Genomic DNA, 18,330 nt, shown 5'->3' with positions numbered 1-18,330 from the left:
AAACCGGCCTCTACTGGCGGGCCATTCCTGATGGCACACTGGCATTCAAGCAGGCCACACCTACGGGAAGCAAAGCGTCCAAGGAACGACTGACCATCCTCCTATGCTGCAATATGGATGGGGGTGAGAAGCTGGAACCCCTGGTCATCGGGAAGAGCAAGCAGCCCCGTTGCTTCAAGAACGTGAAGCGGCTCCCTGTGTCATACCGGGCGAATGCCAATTCGTGGATGACTGGGGACCTTTGGAAGCAGTGGCTAAAGGATTTAAACACCAGAATGAGGGCACAGAAGCGTCCCATTTTGCTGCTCTGCGACAATTCTGCTGCTCACAATGCTCCTGCCAGGCTGTCTCATGTTAAGCTGGTCTTCCTGCCTCCAAACACTACCTCGCTGATCCAACCATTGGATCAGGGCATCATAGCCAATTTTAAAGCCCATTATCGTGCTCTTCTTCTAAGGCGTCTGATGGGCCTTATGGACGGACAGACTGGTGATAACAAATGTGCCATTGAACTGGCTCGTTCTCTGTCCCTGTTGGATTCCCTGCACCTGCAGAAAGAAGCCTGGAATCGGGTCACACAGGCAACCATCATCAAATGCTACAGGCGGGCACGCTTTTTCAAGGATGCGGGCAGGGACCAAACGGATGCAGCCATGGCCAGCGTGGCTGCTGACATCCCAGCCGGTGTTAGCAATGAGCAGTTCCAACGATACGTAGCTGTAGATTGCAGTATACAGACAGCCGGTGACAGCACGGATGTCGAGCTCTGCGCCTGCAAGCAGGCAACGGCCACCGATGAAGCAAGCGATCAGATGAGCAGCGAGGCACTGATCCAACAACCTCCTGCCACTTTCGCTACAGCACTGGAGGGTCTCAGCACCATTAGGGCCTACCTGGAGAACACTGGGTGTCAGAGCTATGAACGATTTTACCGTCTGGCAGACTTAATCTACGAAACCCAAAGACACCGTAGTGTGCAGAGGACTATCACTGACTATTTTAAGAAAGCCAAATACCAGAGACTGTATTGAGTGTACATTTAATAAACAGTAATGTTCATATGTTTATCAGATGTCAAGCTTCTTTGGCTCACAACGGTTAAGCGCACGCTCCTGTTAACTGCATCTATTTCTTCGGTCCCAGGCCCTTGCACTTAAGCGGATTGCACTGTATATATATAAGCATGTATACGATTCCCAACATATATATAATAAATAATAAATATCTATATAAGAACATATACATAAAAACAGCAAAGCAAGGGCACTGATAAACAGCATTACTGAATGCTCGCATACACACACCATAGCACTATTTTTTCTGACACAGCAATATATAGTATAACCATGACATCATTCCATTAGATGTTTCTCACATACATTCAGTATATTATGCATCTCCACATCCTGTTAGTCTGGACAGTAGTGATTTTATATACATTATTCATTTTCATTTTTAATTTTCATTCCTTATTTTTTGGACAGTCATTTTAGGCATCTGCTGTATGCACTGGTTTTTTCCAATCTATTATACACCACAAGTGAGTAACCTTTTATTGCATAATCTTATTCATATTGCTATTTATTTTTGTTTTTATTTCTCATTTTTTAATGTTTCATTATTATGATCTTTTATCATTGCTGGTTTGATATATTTATATTTAGTGTTTGATTACATTCATATTTTTAGGTTTTCCGTTTTTAGAGTTGCTCCTTTCAGAAAGTTTCAAATTAGGTATGTGTCCACCACTCCATTTTTATTATTTAATATGTTACACAATATTTTCACATATTTATATATGTTCAAGGTCTAATGCTGTATATCAGTGCCCTTGCTTTGCTGTTTTTATGTATATGTTCTTATATAGATATTTATTATTTATTATATATATATGTTGGGAATCGTATACATGCTTATATATATATACAATTTTTAAATACATATAATGTGTTTTTTGTGATGGGATGATTTATTTATTTATTTGTATTAAGTGGTCCTTTCTATGTACACCACATACTTATTTATTCATGTTTAGATTTTACATACATGTATGTATAACATTTTATCATTTTATAGCTTATACGTTATCTATTTGTTCATGAATATATGAGAAACTATGGTGGTATGTTGTTTTTATATTTTAAATTTGATGTTTTATTTATTATAATTCAATCTGTTTGTTTATTGTAGCCCCTGACGCAGCCCTTGGTGGGCAAAACACGGCCTGTGTTGGGCAATTTGTTTACATGCGGTATCTTCAATAGGTATCTTCAATAAAATCTTTCTGATGTTATATTGTATTTCTCTCTGCATTTATATGTAACTGATACATGCAAGTCCTATGATTTTGCGTCTCTCTTGCCAATAAAAATATTATTTAAAAAATTAACACTTTTTAACACTTTTACGTCTTCATTCCAATTTACTATAGTTAAATAATGTTACATTTCAGTGCTTTCATATTGTCAATAGATTTTACAAGAATGCACAAGTAATATACTTGACAATCCAAATTAAACATGACTAAAGGAAAAATATGTATTAAAAAAACCCCAAAGGAATAACTTTCCGACTTCTCAACTAGTCCACAATAAAGAAGGCAAACCAAGCAAAAATCAAAGGAAATTTTCAAACTCAAGAGGAAAGAAGACTAAGAATTGGTGAAGCTAAATTGCAAGCTCCCATCAATGGCTCTCCATCACTTCTTGGGAGCCAGGATCTGTCCTCTCCTACCCAGTACTACTACCAATACCTAGCTTATAATAATTTTATTAGAAAGAATTGTCATTAATTGCTGTGGTTGAAAAAAGACATAACTCCAAAGGATTTAACTAAGCATTTGCATGGGAAGTTGAAAAGAAATAAACCTCCTAACTGCAAAACCATAGGTTTTACAAGGAGGAATTGTTTTCTCCTTTTCTGAGTCGCCTTAGAGGCAGTGGGGAAAATCTTAATATAAGACTTCATAAACATACAATCCTTTATTAGGAAAAATATCTTAAAAGTCAGTCTTTGGTTCCAGAGCAGCATTAACCCTGGATTCTATATAGCGTGACTTAAGTTATGCGTGCAAATCCGGTCGTATTGTGGATTTGTGCGCACAACTTAATTAGTTAAGCCAATCAGTGCTGATAATTGCCATTTAACAATTATTGACACTGGCATTAATTAGAATTCATGCACACAACTGTCCAAGGCCCCGATGCTCAGAAGCAAATGCGGGCACTAGAGGCCATTAGCACCAGACTAGCGCCCATATTTGCTGGCGCCAAATGCTCAGAGCCGATGAGTGTGTGAAACAAGGAGGTCACCAATTCTGAGTGCAATGAGCATGCAAATGCATGCTAAGGAGGTCATTCCATATTCCTCTCCAATACTCAGCAGGCAGCATGCCAAACAAGGGCACTCCTCCCGTGGCAAACCATACGCCAGTTTGGATTTGGCATTAGGACTGTGTCAAGCCATGAGGAGGAATAGGAAGACCGGGAAGGGTAGGAACCAGACCTTAGCTGGAGGGTGACAGACTTGCTGGACTTAAGCACGGAGAGCAGTCAGCGAAGGGAATGCATTATACCTGCATTTTCGGTCAGGCCGGAGAAAAGGCACAAGAAGTTTTTTCAGGGGTGGGGGGGGGATGACTGTCTTTTCTCCTCCTGCTGCTGCTCCCTTCTACTCCTTTCCTCCTTTGGCTGCTCTCCTTACCATCCTCTTCCTTATCAGGATGCACTTCTTCCTCCTCTGGCATTCTGGGGATATGCTCAAGAGCTATAGAATACACTATATTTTTTTCATTGCTGATTTTTTAGGCATGATATATAGAATCTAGCCCTAAATGTGGTAGTCGTCAGTACTAAATCTATATTTGACCTCTCTAGAAATCCAGTCAGGTCTAGGCTATCAAAGGAAGTCAAGGAAGACTGGTCCTTTTCTTCCTTTCACAGGCTCGTTCTTTGCAGATGGAAGATAGGGAGCACTGAAATGGGGAGGGACTAACTCAAAGGGGTCTTTAACATCAAAAGCGGCTCAATAAGAGAAACAGATTGAATTCTAGGAAAATCTAAAAGGTGTAGATTTCACTTCCTCATAGTATTCTCCAAGACCTCAATCTTCTTGTGTAACATCATCAAGTTCTTCATTAGCATTGAATCCTCACTCTGAACTTTTTTCACAGTTCCTTCAAGAGCAGAAACCCTTTGTTTTAAGTCACTCACTGCTTGCTCTTGTAATTGAACCCTTTAACATTCCTGGTAAATCTGCTACCTATGCTCTGAATTTGTCCAGCCAGAAAACTCTCTAAAGCAGCTAATACTTTCCGTATGGACTATAGATTTAAACTTCTTTGATCTTACCAGGACTGAAATAGATGTTGAAGAAACTCCGTTTTGCCTCAGTTATTTCATAGGCAAGCAATACTGCGTCCCAGAGGCAAAGGATCCAACAATCAACTTTGAGTTTGGTTATCCTTCTAAGGGAGACTTTGGCAGCCATACTCAATGTAACATACTCTCTATCTGCAGTGCTCCCCATTTAAGGAGAGGAAATGATACATGAGACCCTGCCACTGCTGACCCTGCTTCCAATCTCCCTGAAGATCGATGGACTTCCAGGTTCATGCTGATGTTGGGTTCTGATGGTGATATGGAGACTCCTTCTGCCCCTGCCACATGAAGTAAGCAGCCTGGGATTACAGAAGTACCAGGCCAAAAAAGCAGGTGTTCATCAACCCTAAAGTTCCGCCAGCTTCTTTTTTTAAAGGCAATTTAGCCAAATACAGCCAGAGAGGTGATGGAAATGCATCTTAGTCAGTCATCTTGCCTCACCCCTGCAAATCCAGTGCTTTCTTATTGCATACAAAACAATAATTATTCTACTTTCATCACTTTCCAAATACTTTTAAATTTCCAGAACCCTCCTGTGATTTAACTTCATTTAACATTTAAAGTCTGCTTTAATCACTCATCTAAGAGCATACAAAGCAGATCAGAAAAACAGAAACAATCAATGCATAAGAAAATGAATACACAAAGACATTTCAAGATAAAGCTTTCTCATCCACATTAAAGCTTGCCATCTCACTTACAAACTTCAAAAAAACATTTTCTCAATGCCTTATGGAATTTTATATAGTCTGCCAAGCCTTTAAGTTCATATGGTAAATCATTCCAAAGATCAGGAACCTTTCCTGAGAAACATCTCATCTGAGCTCTTTTAGTACAGAAACACTGCACATCAATTCCCAATAGATTGTGAGTTTAGCTCAATCTCAGATTTCACTGATGTTCATATATGTGTATTTTGTTCTGAAAATGTAAAGGACACAAGTGAAGCCAAGCTCTAAAAACCCAACATAGAAGTTTAAATTTAATTTGACATTCTATTGGGAGCCAATGTAATGCTTGCAAGAGAGAAGATACCCTGATTCAGTATGTCAAGCTCCATCTCTGGCACTCTTCAAATCTAGGCTAAAAGCCTACCTTGTTGAGGCTGCTTTTAACTCCTAACTCCTATCACTTGTTCAGTACCTATGTCTGTTTTATCATTCCCACCTAAAGTAATTCCCTTATCCCTTATTTGTCCTATTTGTCTATCCTGATTAGATTGTAAGCTCTCTCGAGCAGAGACCGTCTCTTATATGTTCACGTGTACAGTACTGCATACATCTAGTAGCGCTATAGAAATGATAAGTAGTAGTAGTAGACCCATGGAGTCTTATGAATCACTACCTTGGCCACCATATTTTCCCATTTCTGCAGTATACTCAGCATGTTTTTGGTTGACTTAAGTAAACAGAGCATTACAGTAATCAAATGACTTATAGTTACTGCCAGTACTACAGTTCAAAAATCTTGAGGTCTCAGTAATGTCTGAATTTGCCATACCATATATAATTTTAACTAAGCTGTACAAACCAATTCATTTATCCGAGAGTGTAATGTAGGAACTGAGTGTAATATTACTTCTAAACCCTTTACTTCTTTAAAAAAAAAAGGAATGGAGACCTCTTCAGATATGATCTTCATACTAGTTGTTGGGACTGGATCCCAGGTCACCTAAAGAATTTCCTTTTTTTCAATATTCAATTGTAATCTATTTGCACTTTCAAAATGTTTCACTGCTTGAAAACATGACTGCAGCGCAGATTACTCCAAGTATATTCCTCTTAGCAGCAAAACTTGAATATCATTTAGATGCTTAGAAAAATGTAAATATAAATTTCAAATAATCTTGGCTACTGTTCAAATACAAATGGTAATGATGGTGAAAGCAATGATCCTTGTGATACCCCCTGAGCTAAACTCTGAGTATCTGCTAGCACTACTAAACAAAATGCCATGATTGACTGCATCGATGGTGCCCTCCCCGCCCCCGCAACCTCCCATTTTTCACCTTTGCTTCACAGGATTAGCCTCTTACACTCTGCTTCAGCAGTGATGACGGTTTCACTGCAGTGGCTCACACTGACCATCAACCTTAACCTAAGAGGATGGATGAGGAGCTGAAGGAAGGGACTTTTTTCTCAGCTTGTTTCACTTCCTGTTTCACTCCTTCATGTAGGCACTCCCCATCGAACCACATGAATGAGAGATGTGGCATACAGACACAAACTGATGCTACCTTCTGATATCTGTTGATTTAGAGCAGCTCACATGGTGGGGTCAGCATTCTCAGTAGATTGACAGCTAGCAATCCAGCTGCCATTCTCGTGTGGTGATTGCAGCTTTATGAGGAGCGCCAGGGCCCAGGAGAAAGCAGCCTGTCAGGAGCCCCAGAGGCAGGAGGCTGGGGGCTCTGTGGTGCCACCCAAATATCAGCACTACCTTGCCAACCCTTAAATCATTCATTCATATTTTCTTTGCCTTAAGAAAATCCTCCAATTCACCAAGACTTTACATGGAAATTTAACAATAGAGGTAGCACCCAGGGACAATAGCTTAGGTTTTAATTGCAGAGAAGCTCAATGGGGGCAGGGCTCAACAAATCCTGGGTGCCAGGTCACCATGGCGTCTAGAAATTGCACCCTGGCACCTGGAATTTCATACACCCTAAAAATAAAATTTCCTATTTGCATCACTGCCTCTGAAATGGCTTTCCTGGCTCTGCACAGCAATCGGGCTCTTCAAATACTTGAGCCACCTTGTACAGGAGGGTCGGGAAGTCTCTCAGGACTAAACTGCGAGACTTTCCAAACTTCCTGCATAGTGTGGTTCAAGTACGTGGAGAACCCAATCGCTGTGCAGAGCCAGGAAAGTTGTTTCAAAGACAGCACTGTGAATAGGGAGGCAAAAGCTGGTGACTAAGAGAGGCTGGAGAGGGTTCATGAGAGAGAGAGAGAGAGAGTAATTGGGAGAAGGCTAGAGGGAGGGCATGAGGGAGTGACTGGCTGAAGACTGGAGGGGTATGGTAGACTGGGTTAAGGCTAGAGGGGAGCATGAGAGACTGGCTGAGGGTTGGAAGTGGGGCATGAGAGAGACTGACTGGGTTAAGGCTGCTGGTGGGGGGGGGGCATGAGAGAGACTGACCAGGGAAAAGCAGGAGGGAGGACATGAGAGAGTGCCTGGATGAAGGCTGGAGGGGGGCATGAGAGACTAGCAGGGTGAAGGCTAGAGGGAGGGGTATGAGAGACTGGCTGAAAATTGGAAGTATGGCATGACAGAGACTGGATGGGTGAAGGCTGGATGGACGGCATAAGAGAGTGACTGGGTTAAGGCTGAGGAGGCATGAGAAAGTGACTGGGTTAAGGCTGGGGAGGATATGAGAGAGACTGACCAGGGGAAGACTAGAGAAGGGGCATGAGCAAGACTGACCAGGGGAAGGCTAGAGGGAGGGGCATGAGAATTTGACCAGCTGAAGACTGGAGGGGTGGCATGAGAGAGAGACTGGGTTAAGGCTGAAGGTGGGCATGAGAAAGACTTGGTGAAGGCTGAAGAGGGACATGAGAGAGAGAGAGAGAGAGAGAGAGATAGAAAGATTGATGGGGTCCCAGTCTATGGTGATATATGAAACTAAGAGGCAGTTGCCTCTTTGCTTCACCTATCGAGACATTGCTGTCACACAGCTGACATCATGCTTTGGGAAGGGAGACTTCTGGCTTTGCCCAGGTACACAGAATAGGAAAAAAGCCTTAATCAGTTTCTGAAAGAGCTACTGCTGATCTAGCAGTGGATTCCCATCCCTATCCCCCCACCCACCCCCGAAGAAAAAATATAATTAATTTAGGACAATATTGGAGGTGGGGAAGGAGAAGCAAGAGAGGTCTCAGCTGCTAGCTCCTACATTTTGGGCTGGCTCCTAGATTTAGTGATCTTAGGCAACTCACTTAACTCTCCATTGGCTCATGTACAAATTTAGGGGGTGTTTTACTAAGGTGGGCTAGCATTTTTAGCTTGCGCTAGAAATCACCTGACACTAAACACTGAGGCACCCCATACAATCCTCCCACAAAAGGCACCCCATGATCAAAACTAATAGCATGCATAAATTTGCACGCTATTAGTTTTGATCATTGTCAAAAGGATGTCCAATTTAACCTTCCCTCTCTTACTCCCTTCTTCCTGCCGTAAAACCTCCTGCACATCCAACCCTATCCCCTCTCACTGGATCAATCTGGACCGCTATGATCTTCTTCCCCTAGTGTTTACTATGATCATTAACAGTCTGTCAATGGGTGCCATCCCTCCCCTTTGGAAGAATGCTGTCATCAAATCTATTCTGAAAATACCTTCTCTGGAAGTTTCCCTTCTCTCTAACTATAGACCAGTTTCTAACCTTCCAGCTCTTTCCAAGTCAACAGAGAAGATTGTTCTTGACCAACTGTCACAGCATATTGAATCCTCCCACCTTCTCCACCCCTTCCACAACTGTCCCAACATATTGAATCCTCCCACCTTCTCCACCCCTTCCAATCAGGTTTCCGTACTGGTTACTCTACAGAAACTATTATTGTCTCCCTCCTTAATGACCTTCACTCAGCTCTTGATCGTGGTCTATCCACCATTCTTGTTTCTTTGGATCTCACCGCTGCTTTCAATCTTGTTAACCATTCTCTTCTTCTGTCTTCAGCTGATATCTCTGGTACTGTCCTCAACTGGTTCACTTCTTTTCTCAAAAAACGTTCTTTTGCTGTTTCTTTGCTCAGTGCCTGTTCCCGTTCTTTTCCCCTCCGTTGTGGTTTCCACAGGGTTCCTTACTTTCCCCACCCCCTCTCCCTAACCCCCTACCTTGTGGGTCGGAGGAGGGAGGTAGCCTGCCTCCCTCCTCTTCCTTCAATGCCGCAAAAATGGTGGTGCCCAGCCCTGCCCAGTGTATCCTGGGATGCACACCATATAAGGGAGTTTCTCATATAAGGGGTAGGGAGAGGGGGGTGGGTAGGCAGGGAGAAGGGGGGCGGATTGCTCACTGGACCACCAGGGACCCTTTGCTGGGGGGTTGGGGGGCTAGAGACCCACCAGATCTCCAGCCCTCCCTGAACCTGGGGGGGGGATCATCGGAAGGGACCGGAGATCCGCCGGACCTCCAGCTCCCTGTTGCTGGCAGGTTTGCATTGTTGGGGGAAATGGGGGCCTACCAGCATGCAAATGCATGCTGGACAGGGTTCACCATTCCTCCCCAATGATCTGCAAATCCTAACGCCAGCTCGGAGCTGGCATAGGGTTTGCCACGGCCAAGGACCCAATCTTTGGTGCACTGGTCGCTGATCATTGGGGATGAATATATTTAGCCCTGTTTAGCATGCATTTGCATGCTAGTTGCATTCAGAGCCCTCAAGCGCATTGTTTCACACAATCAAGGGCTTTGATCATGGGGCGGTAGCAAACGCCGGCGCTAGTATGGCGCTAACTGCCTCTAGCGCCGGCGTTTGCTTCTGATCATCCCCTGTGAATTAGACCTGTATATTTAGTGGTAGCACCTAGTGGGTACCAGTATTGAATATCAGGGCATAAGGCAGATGCTGGGAGTTATCCAGATACCTCCAATATGCAACAATGGTACCTGGATAATTAGATGATTACAGCCTTTTTGCTTTTTTAAGTTAACTGAGCAGCTATCCAGGTAGTACAACTGAATATCAGTGGTGCCTGAACAATTTCCAGCTCCACCCCAGCTCTGCCTCCAGACTGCCCAGCCCTAATTGGAGAGTGCCACCAAGGAGGTTTTATGACAGGAGACGGCATAACGTCAAAAAGTTGAAGCCGTCTCCCTTGCACAGCCTCAGTATTGTGTGACCCCAAACATTCACAGATGCTTTGTAAAACAATAGCAAACGTGTGAGGTTTATGACTGCCTATGTGCGTGTGAGTTATTTTTAATTTGACAGACAGCTTTTTATTTGAAAGCTTCCCATATGTAACTCAAGGATTTTTGTGACCTCGGGGGGGGGAGGGGGGCACAACTCGGCTCCAAGGCTCAGGCAGAGCCAGGGTCTTTCTTAGCTGCCCCCTATAAAACTCAAGCCCTGAAGCACCCGCATCCATGGACTGCGGCTCACGCCCCAGCACCCCCCAAAGGTTAAAAAAAACCTTGGGTTATACATGGGAAGCTTTCAAATGAATAAAAAAGCTGTCTGACAAATAAAATTTAAAAAAAAACATACATAGGCAGTCATAAACCTCACAAGGTTGCTATTGTTTTCAATAGTGTCTGAGAATGTTTGGGGCATCACACAATATGGCGGCAAGCTCTGCCCACTGGCTTCAGCCCACAGAATGGGTGAGATAGGCTCATGCCGTCTCCTGTCATGAAAACCTCCTTGAGTGCCACAGTGGTCTGACTGGATAATCGATGGCATTAGTCAGACATCCAGGTAGGACTTGGTAAATGGAAGTTATCTGGGTAGGATCCTCTCCTACCCATTTAACTCTCTTTGAAAACTGGCCCTGGTATTTTAAGTTAAAAAATTGACTTAGTTTTTTCTCTCAGTCTTTTCTTACTTCATCTCCATCTGACTTCCAATGAATAGTCTTTTTTGTAAAATCTTAAAAAATCTCGTCCTGACCAAATCTAAATAGCACTTTGGTGCTAATTGTATGAGGAGCTTAGTTTTTGGTGGCAAGAAGGCACACAAATGGCAGTATTCTAGTCATTTATATGCATAAGTGTCCCCTTATAGAATATCGATTAGTGAAAATGTGTGCATCATCAATTAATGGTGCATACTTTGCTGGTAGGCATTCACATGGGTAGAGTTTGGGTAGTGTATGAATGGAGCATAAATTATAGAATGTTATCATATACGCGCATGCATGCTAACATCTAGATAGGGGTACTTAAGTTTAAGTTATTCAGTGTTTGATATACTGCCCAATCGGTGGACTTTCTAAGCAGTTTACAATATAATAAATGTTAAAAAGAAAAACAGAAAAGAAATATAATACTGAATAGTAAAGTGCTGGTGTAAGTGATCACATATTAATGCACATGCATTTTGGACCATTTGTACTGGCATTTTATTAAAACAAAGTGGGCACCTGATTTGCTTTACAGAATAGGCTTAAACTGGGAAGTAGGTGCCATAACCAGCATCTACAGTAAGTGTGCTGTTATAGAATTGCCTTCGGGAACACAAGGAGAAGAAACCAAAAACCTCACAGATGCGTAGAACAACACCAAGGAAGTGAGGCGAAGAAAATGAGGATTCCAGAAAGTCAAAATAAGATCTTTAATATGATGAATAGATCCAATACATCAATGACCCAACACGGTCATGATTCGGCATGTGAACCTGCCTCAGGGGTCAAAGTACCTGTAAAGTGCGTTGGAAATGTATGGTATTGTATATATGTAAAAAGATGCTTGTATTCTGCTGTGCTGTAACACTACTACTACTACTATTTAGCATTTCTATAGCGCTACAAGGCATACGCAGCGCTGCACAAACATAGAAGAAAGACAGTCCCTGCTCAAACAGCTTACAATCTAATAGACAAACATAAGAAATGCTGTGCTAGACGCTGCTAGTTTTGACTTTTTGGAATCCTCATAGAATTGTCTTCTAAATGCTTATGTTCCTTGATCTAGCTGCTGTTTTAGACACCATCGACCACTCTTAATGCTACCAAATCTTCAGTTTCTCAGGCTGTTTTCCTTTACTATGTTTCCTACCTATCCAGTCTGTGCTCTCGTGTATCCTTCACTTGACTCTCATCCTATCCACTTCTACAGGGCTTGGGTCTCTTATTTACACTTTTCTTTTTTATTCAGGTTCAACTTATCCAATATTTTAACTACAAATACCATCTCCACTCTGATTCACCTCCAGATTTTTCTTTCTACTCCTGACTTCTCTCTATTTATTCTATTCCATGTTTTTGACCACATCTCAGCAATAATTTTCCAAAAAACGAAAAGAAAGTGTCCTGCCTCAATGCAAATGGATTTTCGAAGGCATTTGCTCATGAAAGACTCCAGAGGAATAGGAAGTAGTGTTCTATTGTGGATTAAAAACCGGTTAAAAGATAGAAAAGAGAGTACAGTTAAATGGTCAGTTTTCTCAATGGAGAAAGGTAGATAGTGGGGTTCCCCAGGGTCTGTTCTGGGATCGCTGCTTTTTAATATATTTATAAATGATCTACAGGTGGGAATACCTAGTGAGGTAATTAAATTTGCTGATGACACAAAGTTATTCAAAGTTGTTAAATCGCAAGAGGATTGTGAAAAATTACTAGAGGACCTAAAGGAGACTGGGCATTCAAATAGCAGATGACGTTTAATAAGAGCCAATGGCATAACTGAGGACAGAGCAGTGGAGGCGGTCTGCCCCGGGTGCATGCTGCAAGGGAGTGCAGGGAGCAGCCATGCAGCAGTCGGCTCTGCCAGTTCCCTGATCCCTCTGACATTACTTCCTGTTCTGACGCAGTGAACCTGCGAAGCCTACAGCTGCGCGACTGCTCCCAGCACCCCCAGGAGGTAACACAGGGGGAAGGAAATGGATGCATCGGGGGTGGAGATAATACGCCAGGGGTGTGGTGTTGTGCCAGGGGTGGGTGATGTGCTGGGGGGTGCACAGCAGCGATCCACCTCGGATGCCAGACAACGTAGGAACGCCACTGATATGAGCAAGTGCAAAGTGATGCATGTGGAAAAGAGGAACCCGAACTATAGTTATGTGATACAAGGTTCCATATTAGGAGTCACCGACCAGAAAGGGGATCTTGGTGCCAACGTTGATGATACGTTGAACCCCTCTGCTCAGTGTGTGGCAGCGGCTAAGAAAGAAAATGGAATGTTAGGTATTATTAGGAAAGAATTGGAATACTGTGTGCAATTCTGGTCACCGCATCTCAAAAAAGATACAGTGGAATTAGAAAAGGTACAGAGAAAGGCAACGGAAATGATAAAGGGGATGGGACAACTTCCCTATGAGGTAAGAATAAAATGGCTAGGGCTCTTCAGCTTGGAGAAAAGATGGCTGAGGGGAGATATCATAGAGGTCTATAAAATAATGAGTGGATTGGAACAGGTAGGCGTGAATTGCTTGTTTACTCTTTCCAAAAATACTAGGACTAGGGGGCACGAAATGAAGCTACAAAGTAGTAAATTTAAAACAAATCAGAGAAAATATTTCTTCACTCAACATGTAATTAAACTCTGGAATTCGCTGCCAGAGAATGTGGTAAAAGCAGATAGGTTAGCGGGGTTTTAAAAAGATTTGGATAGCTTCCTAAAAGAAAAATCCATAAGCCATTATTAAAATGGACTTGGGGAAAAAATACTGCTTATTTCTAGGCTAAGCAGCATAAAATGCATTGTACTGTTTGGGGATCTTGCCAGGTAGTTGTAACCTGGATTGGCCACTGTTGGAAATAGGATTCTGGGCTTGCCCAGTATGGCAACAATTATGTACTTATGCACCCATGGGAATTACTTCAGGAAACAAAACTGGCAGCAACTGTTGAGAAGATGTGGGCAAGAGGGGTATAGACAACTGTAATGCTGATACTCCTCCTAAGGGGGGAAAAAACATCCTTGGACCTTCCTATGCAATGTCCCATCTACAATGTTGGTAAATACATAGAAAAAAATATGCAGCCTTTCTTACAGCATTGGTTAACTGGCTGTTTTAGGAAGAAAATGACTCAGGTGCTGTAAAATGACATTTTCAAATGAATATGTTTTTATCAAGCTTTCCATCAACACATCAGTGAGTCTCATTTATCTGAAGACATCCATCTAATTCTAGTCACTGTCAGAAATGAAATGAATATTTTGATTTTTCCATTTTAATAGTAGTATATATGATTTCCTTTACAATAGGCTTCTTCTATATTAAATGCACAATTATGCTTATTCTAATGACATGTCTTCAAACCTTCTCTGTAAGCTGTTTTGTGTAAATGACTTAATTTTTATATTTGATCAGTAAGGATCAAAATCAGAAATAGGCAAAGAACTTGACATACTTCTTTGAGTCTGTATAATATTTATTTCAAAACATTTTAGACCCATACCGAAAGGTTTAGCATAATTGTACAGTAAAAAAAAAGTAATTATTCATATCTCCTTTCTTCAATCTGGTCTGGAAGAGAGGAGGGAGAGAGGAGATATGATAGAGACGTTTAAATATCTTAAGGGCATTAATGTACAGAAAGTATGCCTTTTTCAACTGAAGGAAAACTCTAGAACGAGGGCCATACATTGAAGTTAAGAGGGAATAGGCTTAGGAGGAATCTAAGAAAGTATTATTTCACGGAAAGGGTGGTGAAAGCATGGAATGGCCTCCCGGTGGAGGTCATGGAGTCAAGGACTGTGTCAGAATTTAAGAAAGCATGGGGTAAGCATGCGGGATCCCTTAGGAAAAGGAAGAGTTAGGAGGTTATAGAGGATGGGCAGACTAGATGGGCCATTTGGCCTTTACCTGCCATCATGTTTCTATGGTCTATAATTTATTCCTAAAATGTGATATGCATCAAATTTTTGAACACCCCTCTGAAAGCACTTTTAGCTTTTTGAATGCAAGCTGAGTCTCATAAGAGTCTTGTTACGATTGTGGCCGTGACTTCTCCCAGACTTACCTTATTCTGGTGGTCAGCTTCTGTGCTGGCTTCTGTTTCTTCTTTCTGTGTTGCTAGAGCTGGCTCTGTCTCTATGGGCTAGCTGCTCCCAGCATGAGTCTAATTGCTTTACTATACTACAGCTGTGTGTGTTACCTGAGCTAGCTGCCTCTGTGTGCTGGTTGCTTCCAGCGTGGCTCTAATTGCTCTGCTATACTGCAGCTGTGGGGGTTAAGCCTGAGTTAGCTCTAGCTCTGTTTCAGTATGCTGCCTGCCTGTGTCTGATAGTGGTGACATCATCAGACAGGGCCTTGATAAGGAAGTGGTGTTCTTCCCTTCAGGGCCTTTGCAACATTTGCTTAGTCGTTTGCTTTAGGTCCAGGTTAGTGGTAGTGCAGTGTGCACTTTTGATCTGTGTTAGCTTCCCTGCTTTTCCCTTGTAGCTCCCCTGCTTTCCCTTTTGGTGCTTTGGAAGCACTTCTGTGATTGATGCTTTAATAGCACTTCTGTGTTTGGTGCTTTAGAAGCACTTCTGGGTTTGGTGCTTTAGAAGCACTTCTGTGTTTGGGGCTTTGGAAGCTCTGTTGTGTTTAGTGTTTTGGAAGCACTGCTGTCATCTGTGTTTAGCTTCCCTGTTTTTTCCCTTTTGGCTCCCCTGTCTTCCCTTTTAGTGCTAGGAGCTCTGCTGGTAGTTTGGTGCTTAGGAGCACCGTAGTTAGTTTAGGGTTGTAGAGCTATTGTGCTTGGTGCTTAGGAGCACCTGTGCTAGTTTATGTGTTTAGGTTCCCTGCTCTTTCCCTGTGGCTTCACTGAGGTTTTTTAGAGGGTGGTACGATGGTAAAATCACAGTGTAGGGTCCCACGCTAAACTCTCACCACTTAGGGAAGGTACAAAGAAAGGTGGGGAAATTCTGTATTTTGTATATTATACAGTGTGCAATTCAAGATGTTAAGCGAATTTCCCTAGATGTTACAAAATTTTAATGATGACAATATTGCACACTAACTTTTAAATTATAATAATTTATTGCACAAGATGTTTCTTTTTAACTTTTCAGAAAATGTATCAACTTTCAATCAATAAACTTTCCTCTGAAATTCTCAACACCACAAATCAGATAAGTAGTACAAATAATTACTCTCTCTGTTACTCAGAATTTACTTTAACTATGAACTTTTAACAAGAAAATTGATTCTTTGTGTCAATTGCTTTCTTACAGACGTCCACTTCCTTCACTTTGCAATGTAACTGAATCTCAGCAAAAACCTCCAGGTAAGTATTTACGTGTAAGTTTAAAGTCTCTGAAACGGTGTAGGTGGTGATTTTTGTACTTAGCTGCTTGAGTTGAACTTTCTTGAATGATGGTAACTTTTGTCTTTCATGGTAGTTGGTGCACGTGTTGCTTCTGCGATGGTTCTCCTGCGTTGCCCAACAGCCTCTGTACCTGTACTCTGGTTAACCAAAAGAAATTGAAACCCTGTCTCCCTATCCTGTGGGAATTTTTATAGGGATTTTTGTTATCAAAACTGTGGCCAACCTATCTAGAGTAAAGCAATAGATAATTAATGTTCCCTATTGCAGGACCTGCCTTATTACTTTTCCCTGCCTAATGAGGAACACTCTTCCATGTATGTTAATCACACCTTGTAACCAGTCACACATTTCATACCTCACTGCCCTCATACACAGCAGTTTAGCTAAGGACAACAGTCCTGTTTCAATTTTTAATCAGCACTAATTCTCACTGCAGACCGATGCAAGGTGATCACAACCCTGCTTCGTGGCAGGTCAGTGGGAACACACCAGATTTGCACACTCACCCTCCACCAACAGGCTTCTACACAATTTGTAGTCCCTCCAAACTCAGGCAGACCCCTCAGTACAACCACCCATTAACACAAATGCATTGCACTCAAAATGTCAGTCAAATGCACTGTGGCCACAACTCTGCTCTGAGACAGATCAGCGGAAACACAACAGTTTTCCTGCACACTCACTGTCACTTGCCACCTTCACTTGTTACCAGCAGGCTATTATACAGCTTATAGCCTATTTCAACTCAGGCAAGCCTTTCTGTATAACCACTTAGCAAATTAACACATATGCACTCCCTCAGTGCCAGTCAGGTGTGCTGTGGTTATCAGCTTGTTTCTTATACATACACAGAGCATCTTTCATGCAGGTATATCTCCCCTGTACCTTCAGTCTCTCAGCTTTACTGAATTCCACTCTCTCTATACCACTAGGTGTTCTGATACAGTCAAATTATACTCTGTTGAGGTTTTCCTCCTCATCCACACTCAATTTTCCAAGCACACAGACAGAGCACCTCTCATACCGGTCCTGTCTCTCCTGTGTCTTCAGTTCCTCTCACCTTGTATCAGACAACTCTTTATTTAAGCTCTCTCTCCTGTATAAATCAACTCTTACACATACACAGGCACAGCACCTTCCACACACACAGGTCTGTCTTCTCCTGTGTCTTCAGTTCCTCTGCTTGTATCCAGCTCTGCCTCCCCCTAGCAACAGGACAGCAGCTAGGCCATCTGACCTAGCAGCACCAATCAGGTGAACCAAGTATTACAGTTTGTAAACTCTTCACAAACTCCATTTTTAAATCAGATTTTCCCATTAAAGTGTATGGAAAATATGGATTTCCATACAAAATACAAGATAACTTACAATACACTTTAATAAGATTTATACCATCATCCAGGCCACATTTTCCTGAATCCAATCCATGTTCTATTTTTTTAAACCATAAACAGGCACCATTTCACATCACTTGCATGTAAAACCCCCCAAAGTGCCAGCAGACCCCGGGGCAGCCCTAGCAGACCCAGGATGGCTCTTTTACAGGGGACACCCAGCATTTTATTTATTTATTTTTTTAATACCCCATCTACAGTACATTTTGTTTAGTGCTTTGGAAGCACTGCTGTCTTCTGTGTTTAGCTTCCCTGTTTTTTCCCTTTTGGCTCCCCTGTCTTCCCTTTTAGTGCTAGGAGCTCTGCTGGTAGTTTTGTGCTTAGGAGCACCGTAGTTAGTTTAGAGTTGTAGAGCTGTTGTGCTTGGTGCTTAGGAGCACCTGTGCTAGTATATGTGTTTAGGTTCCCTGCTCTTTCCCTGTGGCTCCCCTGCTTTTCCTAGTGGTGCTATTGGTAGCACTTCTGTTACTATAGGGCTTAGGAAGTCCTTTTGTTGGTTTATTGTTAGGAACACTTTTGTTGGTTTCTGTTTGAAGTTCTTCTGTTGGTTAGGGCTTGGGAGCACTTATGTCAGTTTAGGATTTAGGAGTACTGCTGTTTCCAGCTTGTTCTAGTCCTGGTCCCTGTGTCATCCA

General features: G+C 42.3%; 1 protein-coding gene across 1 annotated transcript in view; it reads left to right on the top strand.

Annotated features, from left to right (window-relative positions):
• LOC115475091 (tigger transposable element-derived protein 4-like) overlaps positions 1–1,031 on the top strand; it is a 1,542-nt gene extending 511 nt beyond the window's left edge. The window contains exon 1 of the mRNA XM_030210830.1: positions 1–1,031. This exon is cut by the window's left edge and continues 511 nt beyond it. Within this exon, the coding sequence (XP_030066690.1) occupies positions 1–1,031 (1,031 nt within the window).
• Positions 1,032–18,330: the final 17,299 nt, after the last annotated feature.

The sequence above is a fragment of the Microcaecilia unicolor genome, chromosome 7, assembly GCF_901765095.1.
Source record: "Microcaecilia unicolor chromosome 7, aMicUni1.1, whole genome shotgun sequence".
NCBI classification, from domain to species: Eukaryota; Metazoa; Chordata; class Amphibia; order Gymnophiona; family Siphonopidae; genus Microcaecilia; species Microcaecilia unicolor.
The sequence above is the reverse complement of the archived record's forward strand: the minus strand, read 5'-3'. Positions and strand labels throughout refer to the sequence as shown.